At 59.6% G+C, this 18,356-nt stretch overlaps 1 protein-coding gene across 1 annotated transcript; it reads left to right on the forward strand.

Moving 5' to 3' along the window:
• Positions 1-3,082: 3,082 nt before the first annotated feature.
• Positions 3,083-17,854, forward strand: WDR45B (WD repeat domain 45B). Its single transcript, XM_072112698.1, has 10 exons — positions 3,083-3,284; positions 11,530-11,604; positions 13,018-13,119; positions 13,315-13,402; positions 14,254-14,348; positions 14,432-14,622; positions 14,753-14,838; positions 14,954-15,055; positions 15,410-15,531; positions 17,192-17,854. Exons 1-10 carry the CDS (start codon positions 3,218-3,220, stop codon positions 17,296-17,298), a joined length of 1,035 nt encoding a protein of 344 aa, XP_071968799.1. The 5' UTR covers positions 3,083-3,217; the 3' UTR covers positions 17,299-17,854.
• The last annotated feature ends 502 nt before the right edge of the window (positions 17,855-18,356 follow it).

Below are 18,356 nucleotides of genomic sequence, written 5' to 3' on the forward strand. Positions count from 1 at the left end.
TAATCCAAGGGTGTGACTACAAGGTGGAGGGGACATCCAAGGGTGTGAATTACTGTATAATAATCTGTATCCCATCCTCTGAGGAAGGAGCTGCAGTCCTGGTGTATACGGCAGCAGCTTCTTCTCCTCTAGTCTGTGGATTATATGTAATGTGAGATCTTTGGAGGTGGAACTATAGAGATTTAAATAGGCTCCACCCCTGCAGAACTTTCATTACGTAAATTGCTATTTTTTTTTTTATATAACAATGTATTAAAGTTCATAGGATGCCGGATTATTACGTGTTCTGCATCTAGAGAGGCCTCAGGGACTTTCTATGCAAAATTTTGACCACAAAAGTTGACATTATGGGGTCAATGTTCTCTAGTGCTGACTCCACCCCCCGTATGGAAATCCATCTCTATAATTTATCATGGAGTTTGTAGTTTGATCACTAAAAATAAAAGAACACAACTGTCTAAAGGGTTTCTCCCTTAAAAATAAATAAACTGCTGGATTTTCCAAGAAACAGCACCACCCCTGCTCTCAGGTTGTGTGTGGTACTGCAGCGTGGCTGAAATGTAGCTGATCAGACACAAGCAAAGCAGGGGGGGGGGATTAGGGGGGCGCAGTTTCTGGGAGAAGGGTCTCACATCATCTGGTGATATCTGGATTGCGGCTGTAAGACGCTGCGCTAACGGGTTTACAATGTTTGTTTCCCACTCATCCAGGAATGTTCCGGCACAAGGAGTATCCATGGAAACTGCAAAACCGGACAGAAAACATGTTTTATTCTCCGCATGCAGATAAGTGACAGAATAATAACAAAGGTGAATGGAGAGAAGTGATCCGAGGAAATGGGAGGGGGCAACATCTGCAGAAAGTATGTGCCCCCCCCCCACCCCTAGATAACTGCAGAGTAATACAACACCACACAATACAGAGAGCGTCACCACATACATCTCTAATTACTCATCCTGAGCTACATCCTGTATTATACTCCGGAGCTGCACTCACTATTCTGCTGCTGGTGCAGTCACTGTGTACATACATGACATTACTTATCCTGTACTGATCCTGAGTTACATCCTGTATTATACTCCAGAGCTGCACTCACTATTCTGCTGCTGGTGCAGTCACTGTGTACATACATGACATTACTTATCCTGTACTGATCCTGAGTTACATCCTGTATTATACCCCAGAGCTGCACTCACTATTCTGCTGCTGGTGTAGTCACTGTGTACATACATGACATTACTTATCCTGTACTGATCCTGAGTTACATCCTGTATTATACCCCAGAGCTGCACTCACTATTCTGCTGCTGGTGCAGTCACTGTGTACATACATGACATTACTTATCCTGTACTGATCCTGAGTTACATCCTGTATTATACTCCAGAGCTGCACTCACTATTCTGCTGCTGGTGCAGTCACTGTGTACATACATGACATTACTTATCCTGTACTGATCCTGAGTTACATCCTGTATTATACCCCAGAGCTGCACTCACTATTCTGCTGCTGGTGCAGTCACTGTGTACATACATGACATTACTTATCCTGTACTGATCCTGAGTTACATCCTGTATTATACCCCAGAGCTGCACTCACTATTCTGCTGCTGGTGCAGTCACTGTGTACATACATGACATTACTTATCCTGTACTGATCCTGAGTTACATCCTGTATTATACCCCAGAGCTGCACTCACTATTCTGCTGCTGGTGCAGTCACTGTACATACATGACATTACTTATCCTGTACTGATCCTGAATTACATCCTGTATTATACCCCAGAGCTGCACTCACTATTCTGCTGCTGGTGCAGTCACTGTGTACATACATGACATTACTTATCCTGTACTGATCCTGAGTTACATCCTGTATTATATTCCAGAGCTGCACTCACTATTCTGCTGCTGGTGCAGTCACTGTGTACATACATGACATTACTTATCCTGTACTGATCCTGAGTTACATCCTGTATTATACCCCAGAGCTGCACTCACTATTCTGCTGCTGGTGCAGTCACTGTGTACATACATGACATTACTTATCCTGTACTGATCCTGAGTTACATCCTGTATTATACCCCAGAGCTGCACTCACTATTCTGCTGCTGGTGCAGTCACTGTGTACATACATGACATTACTTATCTTGTACTGATCCTGAGTTACATCCTGTATTATACCCCAGAGCTGCACTCACTATTCTGCTGCTGGTGCAGTCACTGTACATACATGACATTACTTATCCTGTACTGATCCTGAATTACATCCTGTATTATACCCCAGAGCTGCACTCACTATTCTGCTGCTGGTGCAGTCACTGTGTACATACATGACATTACTTACCCTGTACTGATCCTGAGTTACATCCTGTATTATACCCCAGAGCTGCACTCACTATCTGCTGCTGGTGCAGTCACTGTGCACATACATGACATTACTTATCCTGTACTGATCCTGAGTTACATCCTGTATTACACTCCAGAGCTGCACTCACTATTCTGCTGCTGGTGCAGTCACTGTGTACATACATGACATTACTTATCCTTGTACTGATCCTGAGTTACATCCTGTATTATACTCCAGAGCTGCACTCACTATTCTGCTGCTGGTGCAGTCACTGTGTACATAAATGACATTACTTATCCTGTACTGATCCTGAGTTACATCCTGTATTATACCCCAGAGCTGCACTCACTATTCTGCTGCTGGTGCAGTCACTGTGTACATACATGACATTACTTATCCTGTACTGATCCTGAGTTACATCCTGTATTATACTCCAGAGTTGCACTCACTATTCTGCTGCTGGTGCAGTCACTGTGTACATACATGACATTACTTATCATGTACTGATCCTGAGTTACATCCTGTATTATACTCCAGAGCTGCACTCACTATTCTGCACTGTGCTCAGCATCTATCTCTGTGTGTGTGTGTCCCTCCTCTCCTGGTGATGTTCTATCTATGATTCTCCTCTGGTCACATTATTATATTTCTATGATTATGTTCTTATTATTCAGTGATAATGATATAATGAGATCGATATCTCGGCGCTCCTCCTGCTCCATCACATGACTGGGCGCGTCCTGTGCTCGGCGCTCTGCTGTGCGGCCTGCGGAAGCCGGAAGTGGCCGCTGCTGTCGGAGAGACGTCAGTGTCTCCCGGTGATGATGTAACGGGCGCAGCCCCGGGCCCCAACACCGACACCGGGACCGCAGCCATGAACCTGCTGCCCTCCAACCCGCACGGGAACGGCCTCCTGTACGCCGGCTTCAACCAGGACCACGGTGAGAGGGGAGGAGGGTCCTGTACTGGGGGGGGTCATGTATCAGGGGGGGGTCATGTATCAGGGGGAGGAGGGGGGCACAGGGGATGGGGGGGTCATGTATCAGGAGGAGGAGGGGGCACAGGGGATGGGGGGGTCATGTATCAGGAGGAGGAGGGGGGCACTGGGGATGGGGGGGGTCATGTATCAGGAGGAGGAGGGGGGGCACTGGGGATGGGGGGTCATGTATCAGGGGGAGGAGGGGGCACTGGGGATGGGGGGGTCATGTATCAGGGGGAGGAGGGGGCACAGGGGATGGGGGGGTCATGTATCAGGGGGAGGAGGGGGCACTGGGGATGGGGGGGTCATGTATCAGGGTGAGGAGGGGGGGCACTGGGGATGGGGGGTCATGTATCAGGGGGAGGAGGGGGCACTGGGGATGGAGGGGGCACAGGGGATGAGGGGTCATGTATCAGGGGGAGGAGGGGGCACTGGGGATGGGGGGGTCATGTATCAGGGGGAGGAGGGGGCACAGTGGATGGGGGGGTCATGTATCAGGGGGAGGAGGGGGCACAGTGGATGGGGGGGTCATGTATCAGGGGGAGGAGGGGGCACAGGGGATGGGGGGGTCATGTATCAGGGGGAGGAGGGGGCACAGGGGATGGGGGGGTCATGTATCAGGGGGAGGAGGGGGCACAGGGGATGGGGGGGTCATGTATCAGGGGGAGGAGGGGGGCACAGGGGATGGGGGGGTCATGTATCAGGAGGAGGAGGGGCACAGGGGGAGGGGGGGTCATGTATCAGGGGGAGGGGGGGTCATGTATCAGGGGGAGGGGGGTCATGTATCAGGGGTGAGGGGCACAGGGGGAGGGGGGGTCATGTATCAGGGGGAGGAGGGGCACAGGGGATGGGGGGTCATGTATCAGGAGGAGGAGGGGGGCACAGGGGATGGGGGGTCATGTATCAGGAGGAGGAGGGGGGCACAGGGGATGGGGGGTCATGTATCAGGAGGAGGAGGGGGGCACAGGGGATGGGGGGTCATGTATCAGGAGGAGGAGGGGGGCACAGGGGATGGGGGGTCATGTATCAGGAGGAGGAGGGGGGCACAGGGGATGGGGGGGTCATGTATCAGGAGGAGGAGGGGGCACAGGGGATGGGGGGGTCATGTATCAGGAGGAGGAGGGGGCACAGGGGATGGGGGGGTCATGTATCAGGAGGAGGAGGGGGCACAGGGGATGGGGGGGTCATGTATCAGGAGGAGGAGGGGGCACAGGGGATGGGGGGTCATGTATCAGGAGGAGGAGGGGGCACAGGGGATGGGGGGGTCATGTATCAGGAGGAGGAGGGGGGCACAGGGGATGGGGGGGGTCATGTATCAGGAGGAGGAGGGGGCACAGGGGATGGGGGGGGTCATGTATCAGGAGGAGGAGGGGGGCACAGGGGATGGGGGGGTCATGTATCAGGGGGAGGAGGGGTCATGTATCAGGGGGAGGAGGGGTCATGTATCAGGGGGAGGGGGGGTCATGTATCAGGGGGAGGAGGGGGGCACAGGGGATGGGGGGTCATGTATCAGGGGGAGGAGGGGGGCACAGGGGATGGGGGGGTCATGTATCAGGAGGAGGAGGGGGGCACAGGGGATGGGGGGGGTCATGTATCAGGAGGAGGAGGGGGCACAGGGGATGGGGGGTCATGTATCAGGAGGAGGAGGGGGGCACAGGGGATGGGGGGGGTCATGTATCAGGAGGAGGAGGGGGCACAGGGGATGGGGGTGTCATGTATCAGGAGGAGGAGGGGGCACAGGGGATGGGGGGGTCATGTATCAGGAGGAGGAGGGGGCACAGGGGATGGGGGGGTCATGTATCAGGAGGAGGAGGGGGCACAGGGGATGGGGGGGTCATGTATCAGGAGGAGGAGGGGGCACAGGGGATGGGGGGGTCATGTATCAGGAGGAGGAGGGGGCACAGGGGATGGGGGGGTCATGTATCAGGAGGAGGAGGGGGGCACAGGGGATGGGGGGGTCATGTATCAGGAGGAGGAGGGGGGCACAGGGGATGGGGGGGTCATGTATCAGGAGGAGGAGGGGGCACAGGGGATGGGGGGGGGTCATGTATCAGGAGGAGGAGGGGGGCACAGGGGATGGGGGGGTCATGTATCAGGAGGAGGAGGGGTCATGTATCAGGAGGAGGAGGGGTCATGTATCAGGGGGAGGGGGGGTCATGTATCAGGGGGAGGAGGGGGGCACAGGGGATGGGGGGGTCATGTATCAGGAGGAGGAGGGGGGCACAGGGGATGGGGGGGGGTCATGTATCAGGAGGAGGAGGGGGGCACAGGGGATGGGGGGGGTCATGTATCAGGAGGAGGAGGGGGCACAGGGGATGGGGGGGTCATGTATCAGGAGGAGGAGGGGGGCACAGGGGATGGGGGGTCATGTATCAGGAGGAGGGGGGCACAGGGGATGGGGGGGTCATGTATCAGGGGGAGGAGGGGGGGCACAGGGGATGGGGGGTCATGTATCAGGGGGAGGAGGGGGGGCACAGGGGGTGGGGGGGGTCATGTATCAGGGGGAGGGGGGGTCATGTATCAGGGGGAGGGGGGGTCATGTATCAGGGGGAGGGGGGGTCATGTATCAGGGGGAGGGGGGGTCATGTATCAGGGGGAGGGGGGGGTCATGTATCAGGGGGAGGGGGGGTCATGTATCAGGGGGAGGGGGGGTCATGTATCAGGGGGAGGGGGGGTCATGTATCAGGGGGAGGGGGGGTCATGTATCAGGGGGAGGGGGGTCATGTATCAGGGGTGAGGGGCACAGGGGATGGGGGGTCATGTATCAGGGGGAGGAGGGGCACAGGGGATGGGGGGGTCATGTATCAGGGGGAGGAGGGGCACAGGGGATGGGGGGTCATGTATCAGGAGGAGGAGGGGGGCACAGGGGATGGGGGGGTCATGTATCAGGAGGAGGGGGGGCACAGGGGATGGGGGGGTCATGTATCAGGGGGAGGAGGGGGGGCACAGGGGATGGGGGGGTCATGTATCAGGAGGAGGAGGGGGGACACAGGGGATGGGGGGGTCATGTATCAGGGGGAGGAGGAGGGGCACAGGGGATGGGGGGGTCATGTATCAGGGGGAGGAGGGGGGCACAGGGGATGGGGGGGTCATGTATCAGGGGGAGGAGGGGGGCACAGGGGATGGGGGGGTCATGTATCAGGGGGAGGAGGGGGGCACAGGGGATGGGGGGGTCATGTATCAGGGGGAGGAGGGGGGCACAGGGGATGGGGGGGTCATGTATCAGGGGGAGGAGGGGGGCACAGGGGATGGGGGGGTCATGTATCAGGAGGAGGAGGGGGCACAGGGGATGGGGGGTCATGTATCAGGAGGAGGAGGGGGGCACAGGGGATGGGGGGGTCATGTATCAGGAGGAGGAGGGGGGCACAGGGGATGGGGGGGTCATGTATCAGGGGGAGGAGGGGGGCACAGGGGATGGGGGGGTCATGTATCAGGAGGAGGAGGAGGAGGGCACAGGGGATGGGGGGGTCATGTATCAGGAGGAGGAGGGGGCAAAGGGGATGGGGGGGGTCATGTATCAGGAGGAGGAGGGGGCAAAGGGGATGGGGGGGGGTCATGTATCAGGAGGAGGAGGAGGGGGCACAGGGGATGGGGGGGTCATGTATCAGGAGGAGGAGGGGGGCACAGGGGATGGGGGGGTCATGTATCAGGAGGAGGAGGGGGGCACAGGGGATGGGGGGGGTCATGTATCAGGGGGAGGAGGGGGGCACAGGGGATGGGGGGGTCATGTATCAGGAGGAGGAGGGGGGCACAGGGGATGGGGGGGTCATGTATCAGGAGGAGGAGGGGGCACAGGGGATGGGGGGGTCATGTATCAGGAGGAGGAGGGGGCACAGGGGATGGGGGGGTCATGTATCAGGGGGAGGAGGGGGGCACAGGGGATGGGGGGGGTCATGTATCAGGGGGAGGAGGGGGGCACAGGGGATGGGGGGTCATGTATCAGGGGGAGGAGGGGGGCACAGGGGATGGGGGGGTCATGTATCAGGAGGAGGAGGGGGGGCACAGGGGATGGGGGGTCATGTATCAGGGGATGGGGGGTCATGTATCAGGGGGAGGAGGGGGGCACAGGGGATGGGGGGGTCATGTATCAGGAGGAGGAGGGGGGGCACAGGGGATGGGGGGTCATGTATCAGGAGGAGGAGGGGGGCACAGGGGATGGGGGGTCATGTATCAGGAGGAGGAGGGGGCACAGGGGATGGGGGGTCATGTATCAGGAGGAGGAGGGGGCACAGGGGATGGGGGGGGTCATGTATCAGGAGGAGGAGGAGGGGGCACAGGGGATGGGGGGGTCATGTATCAGGAGGAGGAGGGGGGCACAGGGGATGGGGGGTCATGTATCAGGGGGAGGGGGGTCATGTATCAGGGGGAGGGGGGCACAGGGGGAGGGGGGGTCATGTATCAGGGGGAGGAGGGGCACAGGGGGAGGGGGGTCATGTATCAGGGGGAGGGGGGGTCATGTATCAGGGGGAGGGGGGGTCATGTATCAGGGGTGAGGGGCACAGGGGGAGGGGGGGTCATGTATCAGGGGGAGGAGGGGCACAGGGGATGGGGGGTCATGTATCAGGGGGAGGAGGGGCACAGGGGGAGGGGGGTCATGTATCAGGGGGAGGGGGGGTCATGTATCAGGGGGAGGAGGGGCACAGGGGATGGGGGGTCATGTATCAGGAGGAGGAGGGGGGGCACAGGGGATGGGGTGTCATGTATCAGGAGGAGGAGGGGGGCACAGGGGATGGGGGGTCATGTATCAGGAGGAGGAGGGGGGCACTGGGGATGGGGGGTCATGTATCAGGAGGAGGAGGGGGCACAGGGGATGGGGGGGTCATGTATCAGGAGGAGGAGGGGGGCACAGGGGATGGGGGGTCATGTATCAGGAGGAGGAGGGGGGCACAGGGGATGGGGGGTCATGTATCAGGAGGAGGAGGGGGGCACTGGGGATGGGGGGTCATGTATCAGGAGGAGGAGGGGGCACAGGGGATGGGGGGGTCATGTATCAGGAGGAGGAGGGGGGCACAGGGGATGGGGGGGTCATGTATCAGGGGGAGGAGGGGGGGCACAGGGGATGGGGGGGTCATGTATCAGGGGGAGGAGGGGGGGCACAGGGGATGGGGGGGTCATGTATCAGGGGGAGGAGGGGGGGCACAGGGGATGGGGGGTCATGTATCAGGAGGAGGAGGGGGGCACAGGGGATGGGGGGTCATGTATCAGGAGGAGGAGGGGGGCACTGGGGATGGGGGGTCATGTATCAGGAGGAGGAGGGGGCACAGGGGATGGGGGGGTCATGTATCAGGAGGAGGAGGGGGGCACAGGGGATGGGGGGGTCATGTATCAGGGGGAGGAGGGGGGGCACAGGGGATGGGGGGGTCATGTATCAGGGGGAGGAGGGGGCACAGGGGATGGGGGGTCATGTATCAGGGGGAGGGGGAGGAGGAGGGGGCACAGGGGATGGGGGGTCATGTATCAGGAGGAGGAGGGGGCACAGGGGATGGGGGGGTCATGTATCAGGGGGAGGAGGGGGGCACAGGGGATGGGGGGGTCATGTATCAGGGGGAGGAGGGGGGCACAGGGGATGGGGGGGTCATGTATCAGGAGGAGGAGGGGGCACAGGGGATGGGGGGGTCATGTATCAGGAGGAGGAGGGGGCACAGGGGGTGGGGCGGTCATGTATCAGGGGGAGGAGGGGGGCACAGGGGATGGGGGGTCATGTATCAGGAGGAGGAGGGGGGCACAGGGGATGGGGGGGTCATGTATCAGGAGGAGGAGGGGGGCACAGGGGATGGGGGGGTCATGTATCAGGGGGAGGAGGGGGGCACAGGGGATGGGGGGGTCATGTATCAGGGGGAGGAGGGGGGCACAGGGGATGGGGGGGTCATGTATCAGGGGGAGGAGGGGGGCACAGGGGATGGGGGGGTCATGTATCAGGGGGAGGAGGGGGGCACAGGGGATGGGGGGGTCATGTATCCGGGGGAGGAGGGGGGCACAGGGGATGGGGGGGTCATGTATCTGGAGGGGGGGCACAGGGGATGGGGGGGTTATGTATCAGGGGGAGGAGGGGGGCACAGGGGATGGGGGGGTCATGTATCAGGGGATGGGGGGTCATGTATCAGGGGGAGGAGGGGCACAGGGGATGGGGGGGTCATGTATCAGGGGGAGGAGGAGGGCACAGGGGATGGGGGGTCATGTATCAGGAGGAGGAGGGGGGCACAGGGGATGGGGGGGTCATGTATCAGGGGGAGGAGGGGGGGCACAGGGGATGGGGGGTCATGTATCAGGAGGAGGAGGGGGCACAGGGGATGGGGGGGTCATGTATCAGGAGGAGGAGGGGGGCACGGGGTGGGGGGGTCATGTATCAGGAGGAGGAGGGGGGCACAGGGGGTGGGGGGGTCATGTATCAGGGGGAGGAGGGGGGCACAGGGGATGGGGGGTCATGTATCAGGAGGAGGGGGGGCACAGGGGATGGGGGGGTCATGTATCAGGGGGAGGAGGGGGGGCACAGGGGATGGGGGGGTCATGTATCGGGGAGGAGGGGGGCACAGGGGATGGGGGGGTCATGTATCAGGAGGAGGAGGGGGCACAGGGGATTGGGGGTCATGTATCAGGAGGAGGAGGGGGGCACAGGGGATGGGGGGTCATGTATCAGGAGGAGGAGGGGGCACAGGGGATGGGGGGGTCATGTATCAGGGGGAGGAGGGGGGGCACAGGGGATGGGGGGGTCATGTATCAGGGGGAGGAGGGGGGCACAGGGGATGGGGGGATCATGTATCAGGGGGAGGAGGGGGGCACAGGGGATGGGGGGTCATGTATCAGGAGGAGGAGGGGGCACAGGGGATGGGGGGTCATGTATCAGGAGGAGGAGGGGGCACAGGGGATGGGGGGTCATGTATCAGGAGGAGGAGGGGGGCACAGGGGATGGGGGGTCATGTATCAGGAGGAGGAGGGGGGCACAGGGGATGGGGGGGGTCATGTATCAGGGGGAGGAGGGGGGCACAGGGGATGGGGGGGTCATGTATCAGGGGGAGGAGGGGGGCACAGGGGATGGGGGGGTCATGTATCAGGGGGAGGAGGGGGGCACAGGGGATGGGGGGGTCATGTATCAGGGGGAGGAGGGGGGCACAGTGGATGGGAGGCTCATGTATCAGGGGGAGGAGGGGGGCACAGGGGATGGGGGGGTTATGTATCAGGGGGAGGAGGGGGGCACAGGGGATGGGGGGTCATGTATCAGGAGGAGGAGGGGGCACAGGGGATGGGGGGGTCATGTATCAGGGGGAGGAGGGGCACAGGGGATGGGGGGTCATGTATCAGGAGGAGGAGGGGGCACAGGGGATGGGGGGGTCATGTATCAGGAGGAGGAGGGGGGCACAGGGGATGGGGGGGGTCATGTATCAGGAGGAGGAGGGGGCACAGGGGATGGGGGGTCATGTATCAGGGGGAGGAGGGGGGCACAGGGGATGGGGGGGTCATGTATCAGGGGGAGGAGGGGGCACAGGGGGTGGGGGGTCATGTATCAGGGGGAGGAGGGGGGCACAGGGGGTGGGGGGGTCATGTATCAGGGGGAGGAGGGGGGCACAGGGGGTGGGGGGGTCATGTATCAGGGGGAGGAGGGGGGCACAGGGGATGGGGGGTCATGTATCAGGAGGAGGAGGGGGTGCACAGGGGATGGGGGGGTCATGTATCAGGAGGAGGAGGGGGGCACAGGGGAGGGGGGGTCATGTATCAGGGGGAGGAGGGGGGCACAGGGGATGGGGGTCATGTATCAGGAGAAGGAGGGGGGGCACAGGGGATGGGGGGGTCATGTCTCTGGAGGGGGGGCACAGGGGATGGGGGGGTCATGTCTCTGGAGGGGGGGCACAGGGGATGGGGGGGGTCATGTATCAGGAGAAGGAGGGGGGGTCATGTCTCTGGAGGGGGGGCACGTATCGGGGGGGGGGTCATGACTTTGGAGGGGGGGGCACAGGGGATGGGGGGGGGGTCTCCTCCTTTCTTACTTCTAGTGACAATGAATCTGGGGGGGTCTCCTCCTTTCTTACTTCTAGTGACAATGAATCTAAATGTTCCTCCTTTACATTGAGCCCCCGGTCCTGGTGTAGCTGGTGGGCTCTGCTGCTGCCCCCGTGTCTCCTCCCTCCCCCGGCTCCTTCTGTCTCTCACCCTGTGTGGGGGTCCTGGTGCTCTCCTCCTTACACCCCATGACGTGTCCCCTCTCCCTGCAGGATGCTTCGCCTGTGGGATGGAGAACGGCTTCCGGGTCTATAACACCGACCCGCTGAAGGAGAAGGAGAAACAAGGTAACAACCCCCCCCCCTTGCCCTCTGCGTGTGTCCGCCCCCCCTTGCCCTCTGCGTGTGTCCGCCCCCCCTTGCCCTCTGCGTGTGTCCGCCCCCCCTTGCCCTCTGCGTGTGTCCGCCCCCCTTGCCCTCTGCGTGTGTCCGCCCCCCCTTGCCCTCTGCGTGTGTCCGCCCCCCTTGCCCTCTGCGTGTGTCCCCCCCCCTTGCCCTCTGCGTGTGTCCCCCCCCCCTTGCCCTCTGCGTGTGTCCCCCCCCCTTGCCCTCTGCGTGTGTCCCCCCCCCTTGCCCTCTGCGTGTGTCCCCCCCCCTTGCCCTCTGCGTGTGTCCGCCCCCCCCTTGCCCTCTGCGTGTGTCCGCCCCCCCTTGCCCTCTGCGTGTGTCCGCCCCCCCTTGCCCTCTGCGTGTGTCCCCCCCCCTTGCCCTCTGCGTGTGTCCCCCCCCCTTGCCCTCTGCGTGTGTCCCCCCCCCTTGCCCTCTGCGTGTGTCCCCCCCCCCTTGCCCTCTGCGTGTGTCCCCCCCCCCCTTGCCCTCTGCGTGTGTCCCCCCCCCCCTTGCCCTCTGCGTGTGTCCCCCCCCCCTTGCCCTCTGCGGGTGTCCCCCCCCCCTTGCCCTCTGCGTGTGTCCCCCCCCCCTTGCCCTCTGCGTGTGTCCCCCCCCCTTGCCCTCTGCGTGTGTCCCCCCCCCTTGCCCTCTGCGTGTGTCCCCCCCCCTTGCCCTCTGCGTGTGTCCCCCCCCCTTGCCCTCTGCGTGTGTCCCCCCCCCCTGCCCTCTGCGTGTGTCCCCCCCCCCTGCCCTCTGCGTGTGTCCCCCCCCCCCTGCCCTCTGCGTGTGTCCCCCCCCCCCTTGCCCTCTGCGTGTGTGCCCCCCCCTTGCCCTCTGCGTGTGTGTGTCCCCCCCCCTTGCCCTCTGCGTGTGTCCCCCCCCTTGCCCTCTGCGTGTGTCCCCCCCCCTTGCCCTCTGCGTGTGTCCCCCCCCCTTGCCCTCTGCGTGTGTCCCCCCCCCTTGCCCTCTGCGTGTGTCCCCCCCCCCTTGCCCTCTGCGTGTGTCCCCCCCCCCTTGCCCTCTGCGTGTGTCCCCCCCCCTTGCCCTCTGCATGCGTGTGTCCCCCCCCCCTTGCCCTCTGCATGCGTGTGTCCCCCCCCCTTGCCCTCTGCATGCGTGTGTCCCCCCCCCCTTGCCCTCTGCGTGTGTCCCCCCCCCCTTGCCCTCTGCATGCGTGTGCCCCCCCCCTTGCCCTCTGCATGCGTGTGTCCGTCCCCCCCCCCTTGCCCTCTGCATGCGTGTGTCCGTCCCCCCCTTGCCTTGCCCTCTGCATGCGTGTGTGTGTCCCATCCCCCATCCCCCCTCTGCATGTGTGCCCCCCCCCTCCTGTCCATGACCTCATCTGATATTAACCCCTTGATCTTTTGGCAGAGTTCATGGAAGGCGGCATTGGATACGTGGAGATGTTATTCCGATGTAATTACTTGGCTCTTGTCGGGGGAGGGAAGAAGCCCAAATACCCCCCCAACAAAGGTGAGACCCTCAAACTATTGGGGTGACCCCTGCACAAAGGTCATGTGGACCCCACACTGGTAGTATCCTTCCAGCCCTGGGGGTAGCGAGAGTGTGCGCCCCCCCCCCCCCCTCATGCACCTCTAGTGCGGGGTCCCAGGTGACGTAACGCTGTGACCCCCGATGCCGCGCTGATCCGGTTTCGGTCTCTTCCAGTGATGATCTGGGACGACTTGAAGAAGAAAACTGTGATTGAGATTGAGTTCTCCACCGAGGTGAAGGCTGTGAAGCTGCGCAGAGACAGGTGAGGGGGGAAGGGGGGTTATCACAGGGTCTGGGGGGCAGGAGAGGGGGGGGTATCACAGGGTCTGGGGGGGCAGGAGAGGGGGGGTTATCACTGGGTCTGGGGGGCAGGAGCAGGGGGGGGTTATCACTGGGTCTGGGGGGCAGGAGCGGGGGGGGGGGGTTATCACAGGGTCTGGGGGGCAGGAGCGGGGGGGGGGGGGTTATCACTGGGTCTGGGGGGCAGGAGCAGGGGGGGTTATCACTGGGTCTGGGCGGCAGGAGCAGGGGGGGTTATCACTGGGTCTGGGGGGCAGGAGCGAGGGGGGGTATCACAGGGTCTGGGGGGCAGGAGCGGGGGGGGTTAACACAGGGTCTGGGGGGCAGGAGCGAGGGGGGGGTATCACAGGGTCTGGGGGGCAGGAGAGGGGGGAGTATCACAGGGTCTGGGGTGCAGGAGTGTGAGGGGAAATTATCACAGGGTCTGGGGGGCAGGAGAGGGGGGGGGGTATCACAGGGTCTCGGGGGCAGGAGTGTGGGGGGAAATTACCACAGGGTCTGGGGGGCAGCAGAGGGGGGGTTATCACTGGGTCTGGGGGACAGGAGGGGGGGAATTTTCACAGGGTCTGGGAGCAGGGGGGTATCACAGGGTCTGGGGGGCAGGAGGGGGGGAATTTTCACAGGGTCTGGGAGCAGGGGGGGAATTTTCACAGGGTCTGGGGGGCAGGAGTTGGGGGGGGGGGGTTATCACAGGGTCAGGGCTCTGGGTGTGAGGGGGGTAGTCACATGTCCCTGGCTCGGGGTGTGTGAGGGGGGTGTCACACAGCCCGGGGGGGGGGGCTGGGTCAGTGACTGACGCTCTCTGTGTTGTAGGATTGTGGTGGTCCTGGATTCTATGATTAAGGTCTTCACCTTCACCCACAACCCCCACCAGCTTCACGTCTTTGAGACCTGCTACAACCCTAAAGGTGAGGAATAGGGGTCTGATAGTCGGACTTCCTCCTAATAGGACAACTCCTCCCATCATCCTCTGTGCGCTTCTCCCCCGCAGGTCTGTGCGTCTTGTGTCCAAACAGCAATAATTCATTCCTGGCCTTCCCGGGGGCTCACACCGGCCACGTGCAGATCGTGGACCTGGCCAGCACGGAGAAGCCCCCCGTGGACATCCCGGCACACGAGGGGGTCCTGAGCTGCATCGCATTAAACCTACAAGGGACCAGAATCGCCACCGCATCAGAGAAGGTGACCGATGCCTGAATCTGCCCTGCACCATCGATTAGTAATGTCTGGATACACACACAGGATACATTGTGTCCCGCACATTCCATACAGGGCAGGCATGACCAATCTATCTCCGCTCTTGTCATTCCAGGGAACTCTCATCCGAATATTCGACACAACTTCCGGACACTTAATCCAGGAGCTTCGGCGAGGGTCACAGGCCGCCAATATTTACTGGTGAGATGATGAGAGGGAGGGGAGAGCTGGTGAGATGATGAGAGGGAGGGGAGAGGGGGATGCTGGGTAACGGGGCAGGAGTGGAAGCGGCTCATCCTTCCTTCTCATCTTGCAGCATAAACTTCAATGAGGACGCCTCTCTGATCTGCGTCTCCAGCGATCACGGGACGGTGCACATCTTTGCAGCAGAAGATCCCAAGCGAAACAAACAGTCCAGGTGAGGGGGAGGGGCCTGCACACATAGCGCTCATGTAGGGGGCGCTGCACGTATCCTTATTATACATGGAGAACATGATCCAACATCCTGTGCCTCCTCCAGAGCTGCACTCACAGTTCTGCCCTCATCTCTCCTATGTATGACGATATATAGTGATTTATAGATTTACACCACTAGGTGGAGCCACTACATAATGAGCCGGATGCAGGGAGCTCCCCCTAGTGATGTCATTATTAGATTTGGGGTCACCAGGTGTAAGGGTGGGTGCGCAGTACAGGGGGTGCATGTGCTGAGGGCTCCTGTCCGGCAGATGTTTCTCTGTCACTCTCCCCGTCACCTCTTGTCTCGTTGCAGTTTGGCCTCCGCCAGTTTCCTCCCCAAGTACTTCAGCTCCAAGTGGAGCTTCTCCAAGTTTCAGGTTCCCTCCGGATCGCCTTGTGTTTGTGCCTTTGGAACAGAACCAAACTCTGTCATAGGTGAGTGGGGGATGAGGAGCTGGCATGGTGTCAGGGGGGGGGGGGGCGCACAATACTACGACCACACCGACTGCAGCCAGTGTTATGTCCCTGGAGAGATGTGTAATCAGACCTCACACTGCTGTGCTCTGTGCTCTCTGCAGCCAGTGTTATGTCCCTGGAGAGATGTGTAATCAGACCTCACACTCCTGCGCTCTGTGCTCTCTGCAGCCAGTGTTATGTATTGTCCCTGGAGAGATGTGTAATCAGACCTCACACTGCTGCGCTCTGTGCTCTCTGCAGTCAGTGTTATGTACTGTCCCTGGAGAGATGTGTAATCAGACCTCACACTGCTGTGCTCTGTGCTCTCTGCAGCCAGTGTTATGTATTGTCCCTGGAGAGATGTGTAATCAGACCTCACACTGCTGTGCTCTGTGCTCTCTGCAGCCAGTGTTATGTCCCTGGAGAGATGTGTAATCAGACCTCACACTCCTGCGCTCTGTGCTCTCTGCAGCCAGTGTTATGTATTGTCCCTGGAGAGATGTGTAATCAGACCTCACACTGCTGCGCTCTGTGCTCTCTGCAGCCAGTGTTATGTATTGTCCCTGGAGAGATGTGTAATCAGACCTCACACTGCTGTGCTCTGTGCTCTCTGCAGCCAGTGTTATGTATTGTCCCTGGAGAGATGTGTAATCAGACCTCACACTGCTCTGCTTTGTGCTCTCTGCAGCCAGTGTTATGTATTGTCCCTGGAGAGATGTGTAATCAGACCTCACACTGCTGTGCTCTGTGCTCTCTGCACCCAGTGTTATGTATTGTCCCTGGAGAGACGTGTAATCAGACCTCACACTGCTGTGCTCTCTGCAGCCAGTGTTATGTATTGTCCCTGGAGAGACGTGTAATCAGACCTCACACTGCTGTGCTCTGTGCAGCCAGTGTTATGTATTGTCCCTGGAGAGATGTGTAATCAGACCTCACACTGCTGTGCTCTGTGCACCCAGTGTTATGTATTGTCCCTGGAGAGACGTGTAATCAGACCTCACACTGCTGTGCTCTGTGCAGCCAGTGTTATGTATTGTCCCTGGAGAGACGTGTAATCAGACCTCACACTGCTGTGCTCTGTGCAGCCAGTGTTATGTATTGTCCCTGGAGAGACGTGTAATCAGACCTCACACTGCTGTGCTCTGTGCAGCCAGTGTTATGTATTGTCCCTGGAGAGATGTGTAATCAGACCTCACACTGCTGTGCTCTGTGCAGCCAGTGTTATGTACTGTCCCTGGAGGGATGTGTATGTATTTAGTAGCAGCAGGACTGTGAAATATGAATCTATATTCCAGGATTGTAGCTCCTCCATGGCCACTGCTGGTGGCACTGTGTGACTCCTCAGCCCCTCCCCTCGGCTCTGAATGACTGCTGTTGTAGAAGCTTGCTGTAGCTACTACTCAGAGCAGCTGTAGATGCGGCTCATTTCCGGAGAACAGTGCAGTGTCCTGTGTGGTGTGCAGGGGGCGCCACATTCGGGATTCCTGGCACTTGTTCTCTATGAATCGCCAGCAGAGGGCACCACTTTTATTTCTTTTGTTCACCTTTACCATTGGGCGCGTGACACAATTCTGCCGGACTTCCTGCAGCTCTGACTACGACTACAGCACAACTGATCTCTCCCTTTTCCCTCTTGCAGCTATTTGTGCGGACGGCAGCTACTACAAATTCGGCTTCAACCAGAAGGGGGAGTGCACGAGGGACGTCTACGCCCAGTTTTTAGAAATGACGGACGACAAGCTCTGAGTCTCCGCCCGGAGGGAACGGACTCCATGTTGGGGGCTGAGGTGCGGGGGAGGGGTGGAGCTGCTTCAACCCCGAGAACTGACGGAAAACTTCTTGTGTTTTTTTTTTTTGTTTTTTTTTAGCAATCTATTCAGTTCTCATCATATTTTATCTATGACATCACTTGCTCCGCCCCCCCACAGAATGGAAACGTCGGGGGCCGGCCTTGTGGGCGGTCCTTATTTTTTAATTTCTGCCATAGACTGCATTGATATAAAGTGTAACTCTCGTAGATGAAGAAGATTCTGCGCGTTCCAGAACGTTCCGGATAAGGTGCAGGTCACAGTATTGACAGCGGAAGTAATGCAACGTATAGGAGGGAGGCCTAGTCCTGCTCTCACTGCTGATGGTTCGTTACAGTGTATCAGTCCATGACCGTAGAAGGTTTGTGCAGCTGCTGTGTTTTATCATAGACTCGGGACGTTGTGACAGCAGTCGCTCCACGTCGCCCCCTGCAGTATTAATCAGTTATTTCTAATAAATTTGGTGGGCGATCGATTACACGCCCCTGGAAGGATGAGCCGTGATTGGTTGTGATTTAGTTTTTTGGTTGCGACGCTACGTTTGGGTCGTTACTGGTTCAGTTAATCAACAAGCGGGGGGTCAAATTACAGCACAGCGCCACTTGTGACTGGAGGCCATTGTGTGGTATTGCAGCTGCAGTACCAGACGCGGCCTCTGCATCTAAGTGGCGCTGTTTCTGGTACCATGCGACACTAACCCAACCACTAATCTTGGAGCGGCACTTGTGGTGCTGTTACAGTGGGGGAGGGGGCACTCCTGTAACCCCCACCTTTAATACTAAACTTTTTATGTAGATTTTTCTTCCCTTTGGGCGTTTTTTGGTTCTGCATGTGGCTTAGTGCAATTAATCATGGATATTTTTTTGTTTTTTCTTGTTTTGCACTACTGTTTGTAAGATATGTTAATGCTTTTTAATAAAAAAAAACAACCCATCAACAACCAAATCACAAGTTTGTATACAGTGGTGTATGGGGAAGAACTACTCTGGGGAGGGG

Source organism: Engystomops pustulosus, chromosome 6 (assembly GCF_040894005.1).
Source record: "Engystomops pustulosus chromosome 6, aEngPut4.maternal, whole genome shotgun sequence".
Lineage (NCBI taxonomy): Eukaryota > Metazoa > Chordata > Amphibia > Anura > Leptodactylidae > Engystomops > Engystomops pustulosus.